The sequence below is a fragment of the Ambystoma mexicanum genome, chromosome 2p, assembly GCF_040938575.1.
Source record: "Ambystoma mexicanum isolate Mex_15411 chromosome 2p, UKY_AmexF1_1, whole genome shotgun sequence".
Classification (NCBI taxonomy): domain Eukaryota; kingdom Metazoa; phylum Chordata; class Amphibia; order Caudata; family Ambystomatidae; genus Ambystoma; species Ambystoma mexicanum.
This window is the reverse complement of record NC_090923.1, coordinates 661,050,403-661,069,587: the sequence shown is the minus strand read 5'-3', so window position 1 is coordinate 661,069,587 and position 19,185 is coordinate 661,050,403. Positions and strand designations below refer to the sequence as shown.

The following is a 19,185-nucleotide window of genomic DNA, read 5'->3' as shown; positions in this document are numbered from 1 at the left end:
TCCTTTTTTTTTTTTTTTTTTTTATTATTCTCCAAGGCCCCGCTCCTGCTGCCTCTTATGAGGTAATGCAGGCCCACGCTCGCTGGGCGCTTCGCGCGCGCGCGGGGAAGTCAGGACTCTCGTCCTGGAGCTTCGGATCGCTCCGAATGTGTAATCCCTTTCTGCTGCAGCCGCGTCGCGTAATGGAAGCGACGCGGCTCAGCGCTTCTCTAGCTCCGCCCCCCCAAGGGTGGGGGGACTCTTGCTGGCCCTCCGCGAGGGCTCGCCGCGTTCGGCGCACGGCTCCTCCCCCCCAAGGGCTGGGGCCTGCTGCAGCGTGCCCGCTCCCGCTGAGTGAGGGGAGGCTCGGGGAGCTCCAAGGCCCGGCGGGACACCCCTCGAGTGCCAGAAGTGTGGCACGGGGCTGGAGGCCGCCGGAGCTCCCGATGCTGCTGTGAAGCAGCTAATTAGATCGCTCCGCGAAGATGCGGAAATGCGGCGTTTCCGACTCGCAACGCAGTTCCGTCCTACCACGCATCAAACAAAACTTTATAGTACTGTCCTAAACACTGCCTCTCAGTGTAAACTTGCCGTGGAGGCACCTGAAGCCTTCCAGATAACCTAAAACCTACGCTAATGTACACAAACCCACATTATGCTAAGAGGTAAACAGAAAGTCATTTATCTGCTTGAAGAGCAGTAAAAGAAGAGGAGGAGCTCAGGGACAGGATATGGTCATAGCTGAGCTGGAGTAGGATGGACTACAGAGACTATGGGGATTGTAGTTCAAGGAAGAAAAAGTCTGTTCAGACTGTTTTTCAGCGTTTTGGTATAGTTTTGAGTTTGTTGAAACTGCTGTGGAGAGTAGTAAATTAAAGAAGTTGAAGCATAATGCTCGCCTCCAGTCTTGCCATAGAATCTGTGCCTGTTTCACCTTTATGTTTGCAATCACTGCTGGTTTTGCAGTAGAGTGGGTCTGAATAGGCACTTAAGTCACTACTCATTCCTGTACTCCTGCCAGGCAGTACTCAATGCAAGGTAATTGTTGTGGTGTGGCCATTCCACAATAATGCTTGAGAGTCAAAGCTTGGGGTACTCTCTCTCTCTCTCTCTCTCTTCTCTCTCTTCTCTCTCTCTCTCTTCTCTCTCTTCTCTCTCTCTCTCTCTCTCTCTCTCTCTCTCTTCTTCTGAAGGTCCCCTTCAGAATTGGCCCATTGAGAAATGTGATAGTTCTCGCAGCTCCTTGCCTGAAATGCTGAATACTTTAAGATTGATGAGACAGATGCGCAGCCTTCATTCCTAAAAAGCAGTGAGAAAGAAGTATTTGTAGAATTTGTGGGAAAGTAATTGATTCCCCAAAGGGTTCAATCAGAGATGTAGTTCACTCTGGACCCAAGAGATTTAACAGGGGTGGGCAACAGGCTCTCGCTATGGTTGCAAACAGCGCCTTTTAAAAATCAGCTGTCCAAACTTCACTTTTGAGGAAGAGAAATGCTGCAGCAAAGACTAGTAACAAAATCACAAAAATCCAATTTAATTTTTTTGCACTAACTGAAAGTAATAGGTCATGATGATGGCCTTAGCTCTCAGATTCCCATAGATGTCTTACTCAGATGGTCAACACTAAGCAACAACGTGCCACTGTGATTTCCTGCATAATTCCCCACCCAGGCTACGGTGAGACAAATGCATACATTGGCAAAGGTTACCCAACTAAGACAGCAAAAGAACATGTCTTTTAGAATAGTTTAAACAACATATTCAGGCATCTCCTCTGTCAATAATATATGTGTGTAACTGTGACAAGGCCTGAAAATAAAAAGATACTCTCTTAGAAGGGTATTAAAATATGTCTCACGTACAAAGTAGGCGTGTTGGGTTAGTTGGGCTTGCTTTTCCATTGGGGGCAGGGGAGTAGAATGGGCAGAAATAAGTGGCATGCTTACAGATCAGTGTATCCACAAGACCAGAGCTAAACTCCTGCACAAGCGAGACTCTGAGCATGAAATTGCCCTACTCCTCGGAGCTACCAATTTCCAATTAAAAGATGAAGCACATCATTGGGCGACCTGCCCACTTCCCAGCAGCCAGAGGGCAGGTCGTTTTTTATCTCCAGCAAGTTAGTTCAGTTGGCTGCTTCCCTCTCAGGTTATGTTGTAGTTTTCAGAGCCAAAATGCTTCTTGTTGTAAATGTGCACTTTACAAATCATTTTAACATAGGAGCATAACATGAGTCCTTGCTTGCTGGCTCCTGCAGATGCATAAAGCCCTCCAAACCAACTCACACCCCCTAATTTCTAGAGGGTTCGGCGAATGGGGATCAGACACTTCAACTTGGAACACACAACTGCGTCAACTTCACGTTGAGTCCGAGATGTCAAAATATTGCATGCGCATGTTCGATGCACACCGTCTACTACATAACACAGGGGATGGAGGAAGCTGTTAGTGCAAATCTGGGACGTGGTACAATTTAAGACAGATAGAAGTCCACCTGTCTGATGCATCCTGCACATGTTGTGTGTGCATGTATTAATGGCCCACATCCTCATGTTCAATAAGAGGGAGATGGGTTGCATTCCAACCCAAGGGGCAACGACAAAAGGGGATAGGACATGGAACGAGCATGTCTGGAACACCTCACAATAGATTGAGGGCACACGTGATGCATTACTGGCTGGGAAAAGGGACATGTTAAGTACAATCTACATTTGTAGCTCATTGAGAGCAACTTTAAAGTAATTCAAAAAGTACTAGAGTCAGAAAATTGCAAAGTCTATTGTGATGCTGAAAATGTATAAATGGGCAGATTCTTAGCTCTGCAGAGGCATCAGATCACGTATTTCAAACCCTTTCAAGGGATCTTTTTTGTTTTTGCTAAATCTGTATATCAGTCAATGCTCTGCTCTCATTATATAGATAGTTCGCAGCTATTGCACCATGGAGACATTGCTGTGAAACCTGGCCGCAGTGCTATAATATGTGCAGACAGCAGCTGTTATTGGCCCAAATCCAGCGCTGGAACAGTCGTAGTGCCATTTACTCTCAGTGGTTATGGTGAGTGTCATTCTACCCCAGGGGTATTTACCATGCCTATTATATGTCTATCTGATGTTTTTTCTCTTTGGTTTCAAACTTCCCATTAGACAAGCTATTTATTGCACTCTTTTGTTCTGTAGGTTCAAGTGATGTTGCCTTACTTACTGAGGCGATGATGGAATATAAATCGATGACCTGCATTCGATTTGTGAATCGCACAACTGAAAATGACTATCTTCAGATTTCAAGTGGCAATGGGTAAATACAAGGCCAGCTCTTGGTTATAAGCTATCAATAACGTGACATTGTCCAGCCAAAATGGCAGGAATGAGAGCAGTAGTCAACAAATGCTATGTCAAACGTTTCTTCAATATTAGGATGTTCTGAATATAAGGTGGCTGGGCCCAAGATTCCTCTGGCCAATTAAGCTGTCTGCCCATGATCTCAAAGATCTGACATCAACCCCTCTCTATAAAAAGATAATGATAGACAGTAAGTATTAATTCTTTGCAAATACCAAAGCGACGTTAGCAACCCAAATACTGGAACATACACTACATCCCCTAAGCATTTTTCTAACTGTATGCTATCCCTCTGCTACCATAAAGAAGAATGGTTTGAATTAATTTTATAAGGTGTTGTCTCTCGAAACTAACAACTCAAACAGGAAAACAAAAACTATACTATAAGCACAACGACAAAGCGATGTGCAAATAGGTAACGGTACAAACAAAATTTGAATGGTTGACAGGTAGCCATAGAGGTAGGCTCACAACGATAAAGGGAGTATTTTAAATAGATAAAGACTGCAGCAGACAAGACTTTAATTGTTTTTTTTTAAAAAAAGGTGGAGTGTAGGAAAAGAACGAATGTCCAGAGGAAGAGCATTCCAAAGTTTGGGAGCTAAGAGTTGAAACGAGTGAAACTTAGAGGATGAGGGACAGACAGAAGAACTTGAGAGGATGAGCGAAGGTCCCGAGAGGTGTGATTTAGGGAGATAAAGGAGCAGAGATATGGAAGAACCCGAGAAGGAATGCCCTTGAAGGTAAGACATAAAAACTGAAATTCACAGTGTTCTTTCATAGGGAGCCAATGAAGATGTGACAAAAAAGGAGAAATGTTTGAGGCTGGGGTAAAACAAAACATAGCAGTGCGAATAATTGAGCGTAATTGTAGAAAAGCATAAGTAGGGAGGTCCACATAAACTAAACAACAACAGCTGAGTCGTGAAAGAATTATGGTTTGTAAAAGTGCACTCAAAGAGGTGAAGGGCAAAGGGAGGTGAATTTACCTTGAAGATAAGACATAAAAACTGAAATTCAGAGTGTTCTTTCATAGGGAGCCAATGAAGATGTGACAAAAAAGGAGAAATGTTTCAGGCTAGGGTAAGGCAAAACATGGCAGTGCGAATAATTGAGGTAATTGTAGAAAAGCATAAATAGGGAGGTCCACATAAAGGAAACAACAACAGTTGAGTCGTGAAAGAATTATGGTTTGTAAAAGTGTACTTGAAGGGGTGAAGGGCAAAAGGTGGTGAATTTTCCTGATGATAAAGAGGTGAGAATGGCAGGATCGGACGATAGTAGAAATTTAAGGCTAAAGCAAAAGAGAGGAGTTGAAAACAAATCCAAGATTACACGCTTGATGACTAATGGGGAGGTGGAGAGGAGGGAAAGATATGGATGGGGGAGTAATAGAGGCAGAAGCGGGAAAAAACAATATTTCTGTTTTGTTTGGGTTAAGGCAAAGAAACCGAGTAGCCATCCATGATTCTATGGCAGAAAGACAAGAAGAGAGCTGCTGTTCAAGGGAATCTGTCAAGGAAGAACAGGAAACGAAAATCTCAATGTCGTCTGCATAGAGGTAAACCTGGTAACCATGGTCGGGGACTAGCATAGCCAAAGCGGATGCGTAAACGGAGGAATAAGAGAGGACGGAGGACAGAACCATGGTGTACTCTGATGGGTAGGGGATGTGTTGAGAAATTGCCCCTTTCCACGAGACGGAAAAGAAATGGTTAGATATGCAAGAGGAGAACCATTGAAGGGCAGTGTCAGAATTATTTCCTTTTTTAATTTTATTTAACTTTTACACAGAGTTACAACTTCACATTTCCACACAGTCAATTGGTGCATACATAGAAAGTAATTCAGCAGTATAAGTGAGCAGCAAGATTTACATTATAATACTTCTACATTAGCAGCTTTCCCCACGCTTTTATTGATCAAATATTGACAGAATCCTCCTCATATATTTTTTCGGACGATTCGTTAAGGGCAGCAGGCTAGAGTACAATTCTTCTTTGTCATTAGCCCAGGCCATGTCACTCACCCATTAGTCTACCGTGGGAGATACCTTGCTCTTCCACCTCATCAGTAGGACTCGTTTGGCTAGCAAGAGTCCTACATTAAGCAGTTTTCGTTTCATCAGGTTCATTTTAAGCATGAAGCCCAGTATACATGCCTCCTGTTCCCATGTGGCAGGCTGGTCTACCATTTCTTCTAGTGCTTCACAAACCTTAGCCCAGTATTCAGAAAAGATTCTACACAACCACAACATGTGTATCAAATCGGCATCCTCATTTGTGCACCTTGTGCACCTCCCATCCACAGTTACATACATTTTCTTGAGGCGGGCTGGCGTAAGGTATACCCTTTTGAGTGTTTTGAAATGGATTAGCCTATATCTGGAGTTAAACGATATTTGCTTTGTGAGCTTGCAGAGTTGTGTCCAATGTGCCTCAGTGATGAAGATACCTCGGTCTGTTTCCCATTCCTTTTAAATGTCCGGTGTTAGCACTTTCCTAGTAGACAATGACAGTTTATATAATGCGGAAGTGGACTTCTTCACTGTGCCAGGCGTGACCATGTAGTTCAGGCTTCGGTGTGAGGACGGTTCCTATGGGAAACCATCCCACAATGCTGCTATCCCGGAGTAGAGTCTTAAGTATTGTCATTTTTGTATTGGGGTGTCACCCACATGGACCTTAATATCATCACAGGTGACAAATCAGCCATCACAGCATGGTCCTTTGCCATGGCTGTCACAGTGCTTTGTAGGGCTTTGATGGCATCTTCGGCAGTACCGATTCGTGTTTCTGTCTCAGTGATGCGCTTTGTGGCATTTTCGAGTTGAGCCCTAATCGTGGAGATGTTAATGTTATTTCCATCCAGTTCATCATTTAATGACGCAAATACTTGTTGCATCATGGTCATTATCTCTTGTAGATCGGTGGGAGACAACGGCGAGGATACCGCACGTGGTTCTGAGTCCCCCAACCCTTCAGGTCTAACTTCTGATTGTTTTGCGGCAGGTTTTTTAAAACATATTCATTGTACTGCTTTTTTTGGAAGGGGCTCAAATTATATAGCATTATATATAAATATATAGCATTATACTGGGGCACTGAGGGATTCAGCTGTTGCTTTAGGATGAGCACGGACCCATGGAGGGTGTCCGGTACTTGATTGCCGCTCAGTGCACCGTTTACCAGCCTTCCCTTGATTCTTGAGGTAGGTTTAGCGATATGGTTATTGGCAGTCTTCACCGTGTCGCCTCCACTTCTTGAGATCCAGCCCTTCCTGGGTCTCCATTTGAGATCTCCACGTGTGTTCACAGTATATGGCAAATAAGGCAGATGAGCCCCTACATCCTCCGCCCCCCGCAGTGGGATTGACGCGGTGTGCCTGGGTATGTCAGGTGTTCATCCCAACTTCTGGTTTTGGCCTGGTCACCAAACTACGGAGATCGCCCACAGTGCGAGTGGGAGGGACAGGCAAGCGGCCTCACCTACCAGCGACAGTCTTTACAGGCGGTATGTACTTCATTGTATAGACCTTTAGAATCTTCACCCAGACCTGCTCTAACAGTGTAGCTAAAAGGTGCTACCATGAGCCAGGTGTGGGCCTCTTATCTTACCTGTTCCCAATGCCGGTGGCCTTTTGCGTGCTTATCCCAGTTGGGGAGGTGTGTGGGGGGGTGTGTAGAAAATCTCCTGTTGTTTGTCCGAGCCGAATTTCTGGCAGGATAGTCTGTGCGGTGGGGGGTAGTGTGTGAGGAGAGCCCCTCGCCTATCCCCCAGTCTGCAAGCTCACCTGCATGTCCTGATCCTGCCAACCTCTAGCTCCTGGGTTATTCGTTCCAGCAGGACTATCAGTACTTCCTTCTCCGACAGCCGATGTACTGTATCGATCAGCCCGTGTCTCAGGTCGGCGCAGGCCGCAGCCACAGTGTCCAACGAAGTTTCCTGGCAATCGTGGGCTTGCTTCATTCAGGTGCCTCAGCAGCTCCTTTCTTCTTCTCAGGTGGGGGCGGGCTGCGTAGCAGTGGATTTTGTGCATGGTGGGTCATGGCGGATCGGCTCTGCACCACAGTCACCGCAGGAGCTATTCCCACTGGGCTCCGCTCGGGCTGCTGTTCGTCCTCCGCGTTGTCCCAGGGTGTTGGAGTCAGTTGGGGGCACAGCGTAATGCCCGATGAAGTACAGCTCCCTCTCCTGGTACCCCCAGGTGGCAGTGGAGGGGAGGTTCCAGCACCCGCAAACTCAAAGCACGGACAGCGCCCTGGCCACACGTCAAGGGCTAATCCAATGTATCGATGTGCCCTCCGTCTCGGTAGACTCATCAGAGCCGCAACCAACGACCGGGGTTAACCACTGTCTTCACGCTGTTATGTGGCGCAGCGCTCAATAGGGTCGACTGCCCGGGTGCCTCCCACACTCAATGCCAAATAGGTGAAATGAGGGCCGGGGGAGATTGCCACAAGCAACACCCAACCTCCTTGCTTGCTTTACATGGAGGATTCGCTCTGTAGCCCATTCCTCCATGCATGGGCAGTCACAGGACCAGCCTCCTTCGGCCCAGCACCTCGCGTTTCAGGCCGGCAGGGGCTCGCTAGTTTCGGACGATTATCTCGGATTCCTCTTGGCCATGCAGGCTGAAACTTTGCCAAGACACGTTAGCCACCAACATAGCTTCCCAGGATTAAATCTGTGTTCAGCCCTGCTCATTTTCATGCCGAAATATCGTCGGCAGCCTTCTCACCTGTGGAGCACTAAGCAGTGGCCTCCATCAGCCAGATGCGCAACGGCGCCCCCCTCCAGTGTCAGAAAATGTTAAAGAAGAAAGTGTAGAAAGCAGAGTAGGGTGGTCCATAGTGTCAGAGGCAGTACTGATATTAAGTAAAACAAGAATAGATGATTGTTTAGAATGACAAGCTCAAAGAATTGAGTTTAGAACAAAAAGAAAGGCAGTTTCCATGTAAAAGCCAGGGCAAAACCAGGACTGATGGCTGGGGAGTAAATGAAAAACCTTAAGATGGACCTAAGCTGAGAATACACGCGTCGTTCAAGCAGCTTAGCTAGCTAGGGGAGAAGGGACATAGGGCAAAAATGTGAAAGCTTGGTAAAGTTCAGGGAGGGTTTTTTAAGGAGTGGGATAATCGTGGCAGTTTTGAAGGCAGATGGAAAATAGCGTAAGGATAAAGAAAGATTCAGGAGGGATGGGGCTAGAAAGGAAAGGATACATTTGATGAAGGAAGCAGGAAGTGGGTCAGACGGGGCAGCAGTAGAGTGGACTCATAGAATAGAGTTAATAATGTCAGTCTCAGAGATGAGTTTAAAAGAAAAGTGAGGTTGATCAGAGGTAGGGAAAGAAGGGCTTGTAGAGGAGGCAGGTGAAGAACGAACTTTTGAAGTAAGGAAATGCCTAATATTCTGAATTTTTGGGAAAATGAAGTTGCCAAAGTCATTAGGCGTAAGGGTAGAACAGGCAGAGGGATCAGGAGAAGGAGGAGTAAGGAGTTTGTTCAAAGGTAGAATTAAGATGTTTGGGAGAAGAACTCTGTGATTGAATGAGATTCTGGAAATGATCAGCCTTAGAATGTTTAAGGAGAGAGGAAAAAGATTGAAGTAAGATAGAGAATAGTTGATAATCAACCGTGGCATGGGTTTTGAGCCATTTCCATTCTTCTATCCGAAGCTGAATCCCTAGCTGTTTCAGAGAGTCAGAAAGGCTGGGGTAAGGGGCATACCCCTAGGTGTGAATGTTATACAAGGACAAAAAGAATCAAGAGATGAGGAAATAGCAGATTGGAAAATATTGAAAGCAGCATCAATATTCGAAGCAGATAATTCACTAAGGTTAGAAAGATGTGAAGAAATGGAAGCAGTTCGTGCAGAATGGTCTAAGGTCCGGGTATATCGTGACAAATGAACGAAGATGTTGATGGGAGACCAGGGGTTGGAGAGGGGGGAGGTGGACCGAAGGAGACAGTAAGTGAGAAATGATCTGGTGCAGAAAGAATGTGTAGTTTAATGGCTTCAATAAAAAAGCAGCAGCAATGAAAATTGGATCAAGAGTCCCGCCTTTGGTATGGGTAGCCAAAAGGGGAGAAGATTAAGGTTATAGGAACTAGTTGAAAAGATCAAAGGGCATGAGGTGTGGTTGAAAATAGGGAGGTGGAGGTTGAAATCTCCAGGAGACTGAGTGGGGTGGGAAAAGAAAGTTATGTCAGTGACTGTACTGGTTCTGTCACTCCTGGGGATGCAGCAAATTAAATGATCAAGTCTATGCAGATAGAAAATGATTGACTTAGTAACAGCTATCTAAGGTGAAATGGAGAAATCAGCATCAAGACAGACACCCACATTTATTACTTTGCTTTTGTGATGGTGGGAAAGTCTGATAAAATAGCTTAGCTATGGTTAGACGTAGGAGCTGCTGGGCCCGCCATGTAAATCAGCTCAGTTTGACCAGTTTTAAGTTGAAGCTACATGTGCCACATCCAGTCTATAAATGCTCCAAGACAGTTGCTGAGAGTCTCAAATTGTTCTGAGCTTCCAGAAAGCTCAGATAAATATGGCAGCCACCAGTATAACAATGGCTTTCCAGGCCAAGAGGATGATATCATATGGATGAGAGGGCTTATGTCAAAATTAAACAAAATAGACAGGACTGGAGGTTCATTGGGAACACCACGTTCTATCATTGACTTCCAATTAAACCATAAGTTGCCCAAAACTGACAGTTGTAGCCCTACTGATTAGAAATGGCATAATAATTGTAAATAAAAATGTTCTATGTAAAACGCTTGGGATAGGAGCGCTATATAAATGACAAGTCAAAGTGGTGTCTTAATGCGCAAAAAGGCTGTGCCCGGTTGCACATTATGGAGGACCCAGAAATGGGCCAGTCCAAAACCTGAGTGCAGCATGCAGCCCAGAAAACACTCATTGGCCAGCCTTTATATTTGGAAAAGCTGGTTTCCCTTTGACATGGAGGAACATGCCCCTGTGCAAGCTGGGGTTGTTTTGCTTCCCAACCATTCTATGTATGGGGAATGCTGGCTGAGTTACTACTGTGAAGGGGTGCACCTCTATTTCACAACAGTTAAGGGATTCCAGGAGTGCCAAAATCCTGAATGCAGAGCATGCAAAGGAAGCAGATTTCAGGGAAAGGTGTTCATTGTCACACCCCCCAGGTTAATGCTTCCTTCCTGCAGAGCGGGCCATCTTAGAGAGCATGAGACTGTGGCATAGAGTCCTAAAATGGCCAGCTGGGGAGATAAGTGAAAAATAACACCTGTGTGCATGGGTGTGTGTATGAGTTTGCAAGTTGTGTGTGTGTTTGTGGGGGGTATATGCACTGTGCAAGTGTAGTGTGTATATGTGTGTACATTTGTGAGGGCAGGGGATAGGTGGAATTGTCTGTGGGTTGCAGGCGTAAGGGAAACAAAGGTTTTGGGATGTACTGGGAGAGATGTTTGATCACAATCCTGGCATTCTTCGAACCGTGGCAACAAGACAATGTAGCACAGGGAAATGCTGTCATATATTGATGCAGCTAGAATGAAAATGCCTTCTTACAACTGCAATGCTGCTTTAATGGGCACACAACATTGGTGTGTTCTTACAGTACAACACTGGCATCCCTGTACACAGTGAACATGAGTGTGTTATTATAGTAATATACTGGCAATGCTGGGCACAGCAACCATTAGTGCATTGTGAAGAGTCAGGAATGAAACTCGGACACAAGTTAGCCATGTTTTTGGTTAAAGATTTTTATTGAAAATAAAAGGGTTGGGAAAAGGCCACTCTGACCCGGCTCTAAGAGTAATTTCACTAACTAAAACTAAAACTACGGATCTGTCTGTGTCAGGATGTCAAAATCAAAAACGACCTTGTGTCCAAAAGGTCTATTCTGACCCTCACACTATAAACTAAAATATTAGGTGAAATGGGAAATGTCTTTAACCTTAGGTGCTTGGAAAAGAGTTTGTAAATAAAGAATACATGGTTCAAACTCAAAGGTTATCCAGGTATAAAGAGTCAGTGTTCCAGAGAGTAACTCCCTTCCTCTGTATTTTTATTCAGCGAAGAAAAAAGTTCTTTCTGCTGAGGTGCACCTGCTACCTTTTTTGATTTTTTTTCATGAACTTGGTCACCCTGAGTTACCTGGGGGAACCCAGACGTGGACCTCCTGCTACTTTCACCTGGCTCCCACAGGGGTGTCGGTCGGACCCGGACTGCTGCGGCCTCCACCCACGTGATGCGAAGTGCAGCAATGACTGACTGGATCTACCCTCCTAATCTTGTCTGCTTGACTCGTAGAAATATTCTCCTTATATTCTTGAAGGATGAGCTCTCCATCCTGCGAAGTGCGCAGGGGCGCGTTGATGACCAGTTACTTCACTGGCCTGAAGATATTGGAAGAGTTGAAGACGAATCCTGACTCCAAAAGGTCCTGGCGAAGAGCCGTAAGTATATAGTTCATAAGAGTTCAAAATGTCTGGAATTCACTCCTGTCCAATTCCTCTTTTTATCTTGCAGCTTTGACCCAATAAGAAGTTTGACAGCTGAAAGTGCTCCGGTAAAAGTCTGTGTTACCCAACACTGTCCGGTAAATTATGCCAAGGGTTTAACTTGCTGCTTTCTCCTTTTGTTACGGTGCGGCATAAGACGATGTGGCGTGCTGATGAATAATACCTCCGGCGGTAAAATCAGGTAAGCATATGGCAGCTAAAGAGATTGTCTCTGTCTGTTCTCTGTGCTCAACTTGTTGTTTCTTGTCCCCCTTAGGTGCCGGGATTCGGCGATGTAAAGATGAAGAAAGCACCGGATCGAATAGATGCTGCGTGTAATGGTGAGTATGGCGCGGCACTGCTGCTGGCGATGCGACGCTTTTAAAATAAAGTCTTTCCTCTGGTTTGAAGATGCGAAGAATCCGGGTTCAGGTAAGAAATGAGGTAATACTCTTGTTCTTACCTTTGCTTCTTTCCTTCTTTCTAGGTGCTCCAGGTTCGAGGTGGGCGTGGCAGAAGGCTGGATGCTGCTGCTGGCACGGTGAACGTTACACTGCTGGATGCAGAATAACGCGAGGCGTGTGCTGCTCTTCGGGCGTGGTTTAAATAGCCTCCAAAGTAGTCCCAGGTAGGTATTCCTCCCCGACGACACCCGAGTAACAAAATAGTCCCTAAGGTAAAGTAGTCCCTTCCAGGCCTCACATGGGCTTGGATCTTCTTGCAGCATGGTCTGCATCAGGTAAGTGTGCACCTATGATAGGCGCCAGGACTGATGTCCCATATGAGCCTGGCACCATAGGTGCCAGGACTGAACCCAGACAGCCCCTAGCAGGGGTTGCTGGGTTTTCTCAAGGCAACATGATGCCTGCTCCCGGGGCTGATGGACGTGGTCTGGATGCCCAGGAGCATGCATCATGACACCTCCTGCTCACTGTGTTCAGAGAGGCACAGCTCCACCTCACTGATGAGGCCCAACAAGGCTGAAATACGCGTATGGGATTGCTGTTGGTACTCTTGTTCAGAAGGGAATTGCCATAGCATTTCGGTGCTGGACTGCCCATATGGGCGGGACAAAGACTGATATGCAAATGGTTATTTCCTATCTGTGAAAGGTACAGTGAGCAAAAAACGATGGCTGCGGACTCTCAAAGTGGGAAAAAACACAGAACAGGTTGTCATGCCATTTTCTTTCTGGAGAGGTGTGCCTTCTACCTTTTTTGAAAAAGAAATAAGGTTCTCAAACAATCAAAAGGTCCTTGTCCCAGAGCATGATTTCTTTCCCCTGGATTCTTGTTTAACACAAAGTTCCCTAAGGAAAAACAATCCTTGTTCCAGAGGATGATTCCCTTCCCCTGGATTTCTTCTTCTACACAAAGGCTCCTCAGGAATAAACGGTCCACATGTTCACTAGAATACACACAGCTGTTTGGTTTTATAAGTCACTTTCTTTCAGTATTCCTGGTATCTCTTCCTACCAGGATTTTACTCCTTGTTTTCCTATAAACACAGTTCTGATTTTTCTTCTCAGGACTTCTGATATCCACAATATAACAATTTGCCTGGTATACTCGCCTGCCAGGATTTATTATACTCATTAATTTGTAATTGCCTGGTATACTTTCCGGCCAGAACATTTTGTTTTCATGCACTGGTAATTACCTGGTATATTCTCCTACCAGGCCTTCTTGTGTTCATACACTTGCAACTAACTGCCTGGTATACTCTTCTACCATTAATACAACTATTGTATTAATGTACTTGTAATTGCCTGGTATGCTCTCCTGCCAGGACTGCTTGTATTCACACACTTGTGATTGCCTAATATACTCTCCTGTAAGGGCTTCTTATATTCACACACTTAAAATTGCCAGGTGTATTCTCTTGCCAGGGCTTCTTGTATTCACCTACTTGTAATTGCCTGGTTCACTCCCCTTCCAGGGCTTCCTATCTTCACAGGATGTTTCTCTCCACTTCCACAGTTGCACGTTCCCCATGTATTTGCATTCCATACATTCACATACTGATAGGAGACATGTTTGGAATTCACTTTCTCGCTTTACAATTAGTCTCTTTGCTTTCTCTCTTTCTTCCATTCTGTTTACTATTATTGTTGTTTAGCATGCTCGCTGATACGCCCCTGAGTCCCCTCTATCCTTGGATTGACTCACCGACTCTCGCTGGTGCTTTCAGGCTCGTTCATGGTCAATTGGCAAAGGTGCACCACCTGCTTTCCTCTCCTGGCTGCTTTCTCTTCATTTCATTGTCTCTCCTGGCTTTGCTTTAGCATGCCCGTTTTGTACTAATGTACTGCTTTCTGTGGTCGGCCAATGCCCAGGAGTCTTCCCCCAGCTCCTGGAATTTCTGTTGCGTGTTCCGACCTTGCAGCGTCTCTCTTCTTCCTCGATAGTGAGCCGTGCAGCTCCAATACACCGGTCTGTGCTTCTCCCAATCTCCCAGCAAAGAGGCAAAATATCTTCTCGTCAACAGCAGCAGCCTCAGTCAATTTACCTCTGTCCTTTAAATTTCCTGCGCACATGTGTTTTTCAGGAAACAAGTAGAGCGTTCCCTGGACCTCTGGTTTCTTCCACTCGGCACTGCCCTTTGCCTCTTCCTCAGTATTCAGTTGATTCTGGGAAAAGAAGCCCATTCTTGAGGGTCGGTTAAAAGGGCTTATATAGATGTCATGATCTCTGCTTCCAAAAGGTCAGGGTTTTCCCAACTCCCTTGGAAGCAGATCCATAACCCAGGTTCCGAGGGCCAACCAGTCCCAATTGGGACCTTTTGGACCCAGTCCTGGCGCCAGTGGCACCAGGCTCATAAATGTGCCCAGTCCCAGCGCTGGAAGCGCCGGGCTCATAATGCTTGGGTGGACTTACCTGCAGCAGACCATGCTGCTTACTTGCCTGCCAGCTGAGCCTCTGATCCTCTTCTGTTTGGAACTACTTTTCCTGTTGGGTGGGGCAGGAGCCACTCCCTAGATTCAGAACACTGGAACTCTTCTGGAAAGCAGGAACTCTTTTCTTACCTAGGCGTGGCTGTGGAAGGAGACACCTAAGCACTACAGGAGGCTATTTAAACCACACCCGGTGGATGAATCTTGCTTTGCGTTATTCTGCATCCTCTGCAGCAGAACGCTCATCGTGTTTTCTGCATCGGATCCTGGGCCTAAGGAAAAAGGCTTACCATCCTGAATCCAGTCTTCAGCAACACCTATAAAGACAAGAAAGAACAGGTTAGCATTCCGGCATCTGAAAGACAAAGGCTTACCTACTCTTCGTGCGCTCCGGAGGTCTTCACACTGCATTCCGGCATCTGAAAGACAAAAGCTTACCGACTCTACGCACGCTCCGGAGGCCTTCGGCGCTGCATCCTGCATCTGAAAGACAAAACAAGGTGCGTTTAAAGACATTGGGGAACTTTAATACTCACGTGCCATTACTCCTTTCCACATCAACCCCAGTGGGTATTCCGGCACCCTGCAGCCGCTCCGAACTCGTACCTGCAAAATAAAAGACAGTTAGAGCGCATCGTGAAGCAGGCAACAAGCGCTTACTTACGTGCTTCCAGGCGCTTCTATTCATCATACGGACTCCATCTTCAACTCACTTCAGCCCGTCATCCGCCATCGCCGGAACCTGCAAAACAAGAGACATCATTGCTAAAGACTTTAAAGACAATAGAATTACTCGAAACTTACCGTTCGTGCAGTAAACGACGGACAGCAGTCCTCTGAAGTCAAGAGGCCTGCGCTACCGATGCAGTGAAGAAACTGGTTACAGCACCCTGCCCCGAGGCAGATGGCGAGCTCGGCATTCACTTACCTAAGGTGAGAGCGTTAACCTTTGGGGGTCTACAGGAGAGCAAAAAGGGAAGAGATAGGGACACCCCCAATAACCCCAGTTCATTAATCCCATATTTTCTGTCTGCAGACATCTTACTCTTGAAGTCAGGCATACAGTGCACAGAGGTCCAGCCCAAAGAGCCAACCGGGTGCTACACATCACCTTTGAAGATACGGTAGTCGCCCAGTCAAGACCGGCGCCTCTGCGAGAATCAGGTGAGCGTTACAGAACGCAAAGCCTACCGCAAAACTCTCGCCCAGGCGCTATGGAAACCTCGGATACTGACCACCTAGCCCGGTTACTTGGGGAACTAAGGGCAGAAGTGCATGCAGCTCGTCAGGAAATGAATGCTCTAAGAAGGGAACTAATTATTTCCAAGGAGAGAACAGACGGTCTTGCTAGACAATTGCTACAGTCACAAGCCGGACAAACCCCGTTACCCGCATCAGGGGCAAATCTTCCTTCAACATCCTCTATAAATCCAGTGCAGATCAACCTACCTAGGAATGTACCTCTGGCTCCGCCCGAACGATTTTCTGGTGACCCAAAGAGGTTTGCAGTATTTATCAATCAGTGCCGGTTGCACTTCTTATGCCGGCCAGCAGCCTTTCCAACTGATCAAGCTAAAGTAGCTTTTGTACTTTCGTACCTTAGTGGCAATGCGGCAGACTGGTCGATCCCTCTAGTTAATCAAGATGATCCGGTTCTCCATGATTTTCAAGCCTTTCAGCTTAGTATGGAAAAACTGTTCGCAAGACATTCACAGGGGCAGGCCTTGGACAATGAGCTTCTTTCGTTGCGACAGGGTAATCAAGACCTTTTGGCTTATATTGCATCTTTCAATAGACTAATAGTGGAAACTCAATGGCCTGAGGACAAAAGGATTACGCTGTTTTACAGAGGTCTACGTGGAGAGCTCAAAGACGTTTTAGCCCAAGTAGTGAATCCCCCACAAGACTGTTCGGATTATATAGACTTGGTCGTTCAAATAGATCATAGACTGCAGAACAGGAAGGCCGACCGTTCCAAGTTTGATGCTCGAGTATTTTCCAAACCGCCAACTCCTTCCAAGGGAGTAGACTCCGGGGAACCCATGCAAATTGGGGGTCTGAAAGGTCCTCTAACACAAAAGGAGCGGGAAAGGAGAAAACAGTTGCAATTATGCCTATATTGCGGAAACTCAGGGCACTTTCTTCGAGACTGTCCGGTGAAACCTGCCAAGAAGGCAGTAGGAGCTGCAGTTACCAAAGTTACAAACTCTGAGCAGGGAAACGACCTCGCCCGACAAGAATAGAGGTCCTCTTGCCGAGCGTGAAAACCAGTTCCGTGACCTCGCATTTCGTGATACCTATGGTCCTCATTAGCCCTGATAATCCGGATCGATTACATGCAATTGAAGCTTACGTCGACAGCGGTGCCATCGGCAATTATGTGGATCATGAAATGGTTTTGAGGATTGTTAAGACGGATTTCTGAACTCTGTCCTGGTGGCGCAGAAGTTCAGAAGGCCAACCTAATTACTTGGAACAGGGTAACCTCTGGACAAGCCAGACCAATCAAGGTAGCGATCGCGGCGGTCAAGACTAGGTCTCAAGAGGGGTGAGGGTGACTGAAAGCCCGCAATGAGCACACAAAGCAAGAGCGCTTACAAACTACTCCAAACAGTTGTTATATCAAAAATAGATACACATTTATTTTAAGGCCTTTAAAATAATGACCGTAGCGAGAAAATCACAATATCACAATATTAAACCAACACATACCATATCAACTCAACATATATACAAATACACAGTCGCAAGCGTTTAAAGCACGAAATATGTAGTCCACCTGAAAGGAAAGGAAAACAGGCAGTGCGATAACGCTTTAGACTCAGTTCGCCTTCAGAGGCACCTAACTAGATGGAAGTCCGAGCCCTGCGAAGAGTGGAGCCTTGTGCTCAAAGTACCTGCCACGCCGGTGCCAACGGGCAAAAGGGGAAGCTCTTCAGAGGAAGTCAAGCAGTTCGGGTTAGTGCACAGCAGAAGGAGAACAGGTTCCGCAACTCAAGCGCAGCCTCCACAGCGGGCAGAAGCAGAGCGCGAGTACGGCCAAATGGGTGCTGTTTTTACACAGCAGGGAAAAGCAATGGGATACTGCAGGAGGGCGACCAGATCCTAGCTAAACTACTCACCGGTCCCCGAAGCAAGCAGACCCAGGCTTCTCCACGTAGATTCAGCAGCTGGCAGGTTCAGAAGAGCAGGGAACGCCTCGTAGTCGTGTAGAGCAAAAAGACGTCCCAATCGACGAAACCAGCACAGTTTGTTGCCGCAGCAGGACAACGGAGCGGCCGTGTGTATTCACGCCAAATGTACACTCCTCCCTTCAGACTTGGGAACGCCAAGCGTACGAAGCGTGGGAGAGTGACAAGGACTCGAAATACAACACAACCTGGCGGCGGTTACAGAGCAGGACTCCCTTGTAAGCTGGTCATTCAACTGGATGGCCCAGAGACACTTCCGAAGGCTTACTTGGCAGGAGATGATGAAGTCGCCGGGAATAGCTGTTCCTGCTATTCCAAAGGTCGAAGCACCAGTACAGGCCTTCTAGTTCGATCCAAGGAGGAAAGGGTTTCACAGGACGACAGCAGTGCAAAGGAGGATTCCTTCAGCGGGTCACCAGCGATTCCTCGGTCCAGCCTCTTGGTTGCAGGATACTTGGCTCCTGTATTCCTTTGTTCGTGAGAACTCAGGAGATCGACCTGGTAGTGGTGTTTCCAGCTCCCTCTTATCCACGGTTCCCTTCGCGCCAAAACGGAGGGGAGCCAATGGGAGATCCGCTCATCAACACACATACCATACGTGGACCAATCACGGACCACGGTGGTCCCAGGCATTCACACCACCCCAGACTCTCTGGCACCCAGGATGTGTATTGGGACCAGACATCCCAGCCCACACCCTGGAGGCACACAAACGACATGTAGAAGCCCGCGAAAGCAACCACGTTTCGCGGGAAAGTACATGCCCAAATAAGGAAGGCCCCGGGTCGCCCGACCTGGGGAAGGTGAAGGGAGCAAGACGGTCAGTGGACAGGACAAAGGAGCCTCGTGGTCTGGCCATTTTGGGAGCCAGGCCACCATTTTGGGTTCAGTGCGAAAAACGTGCTCAGAACGCCAAAAGGAGCTCAAAATAAACAAAACGATCGCTGCCACCATTCCAGTCCCTGAATGACTTGCACCGATCAAATACCATCCTAAAAGAGTATCTAGGGCCTGTAGAAGGCTAGAGACCCAAGAGAGCTGTAACTTAGCTTACAGTGCCCTCTTGTGTCATGTTGCACTAAAGCCGCAACATGATAAAAGAAACTACGGGAAACAGCGTTCCCCGGTACTGACTGTCTTAAGGGCATGTCAGTTTCCCCGTAAGAAAAGGAGCGAAAGCCCAGAGAAGTGCGGCAGAATGCTGTACTTCTCTGGCAAAGTCAAGAACAAGGTTAAAAACAATAGCAAAAAGTTTAGGGGTTGCCACATGGAAGGAAAATT

General features: G+C 46.7%; 1 protein-coding gene across 1 annotated transcript in view; it reads left to right on the top strand.

Moving 5' to 3' along the window:
* Positions 1-472: 472 nt before the first annotated feature.
* LOC138567766 (embryonic protein UVS.2-like) overlaps positions 473-19,185 on the top strand; it is a 37,117-nt gene continuing 18,404 nt past the window's right edge. The window contains exons 1-3 of the mRNA XM_069646256.1: positions 473-533; positions 2,899-3,036; positions 3,159-3,276. Coding sequence (XP_069502357.1) covers positions 473-533; positions 2,899-3,036; positions 3,159-3,276 — 317 coding nt within the window. The remainder of the gene's footprint in view (positions 534-2,898; positions 3,037-3,158; positions 3,277-19,185) is intronic.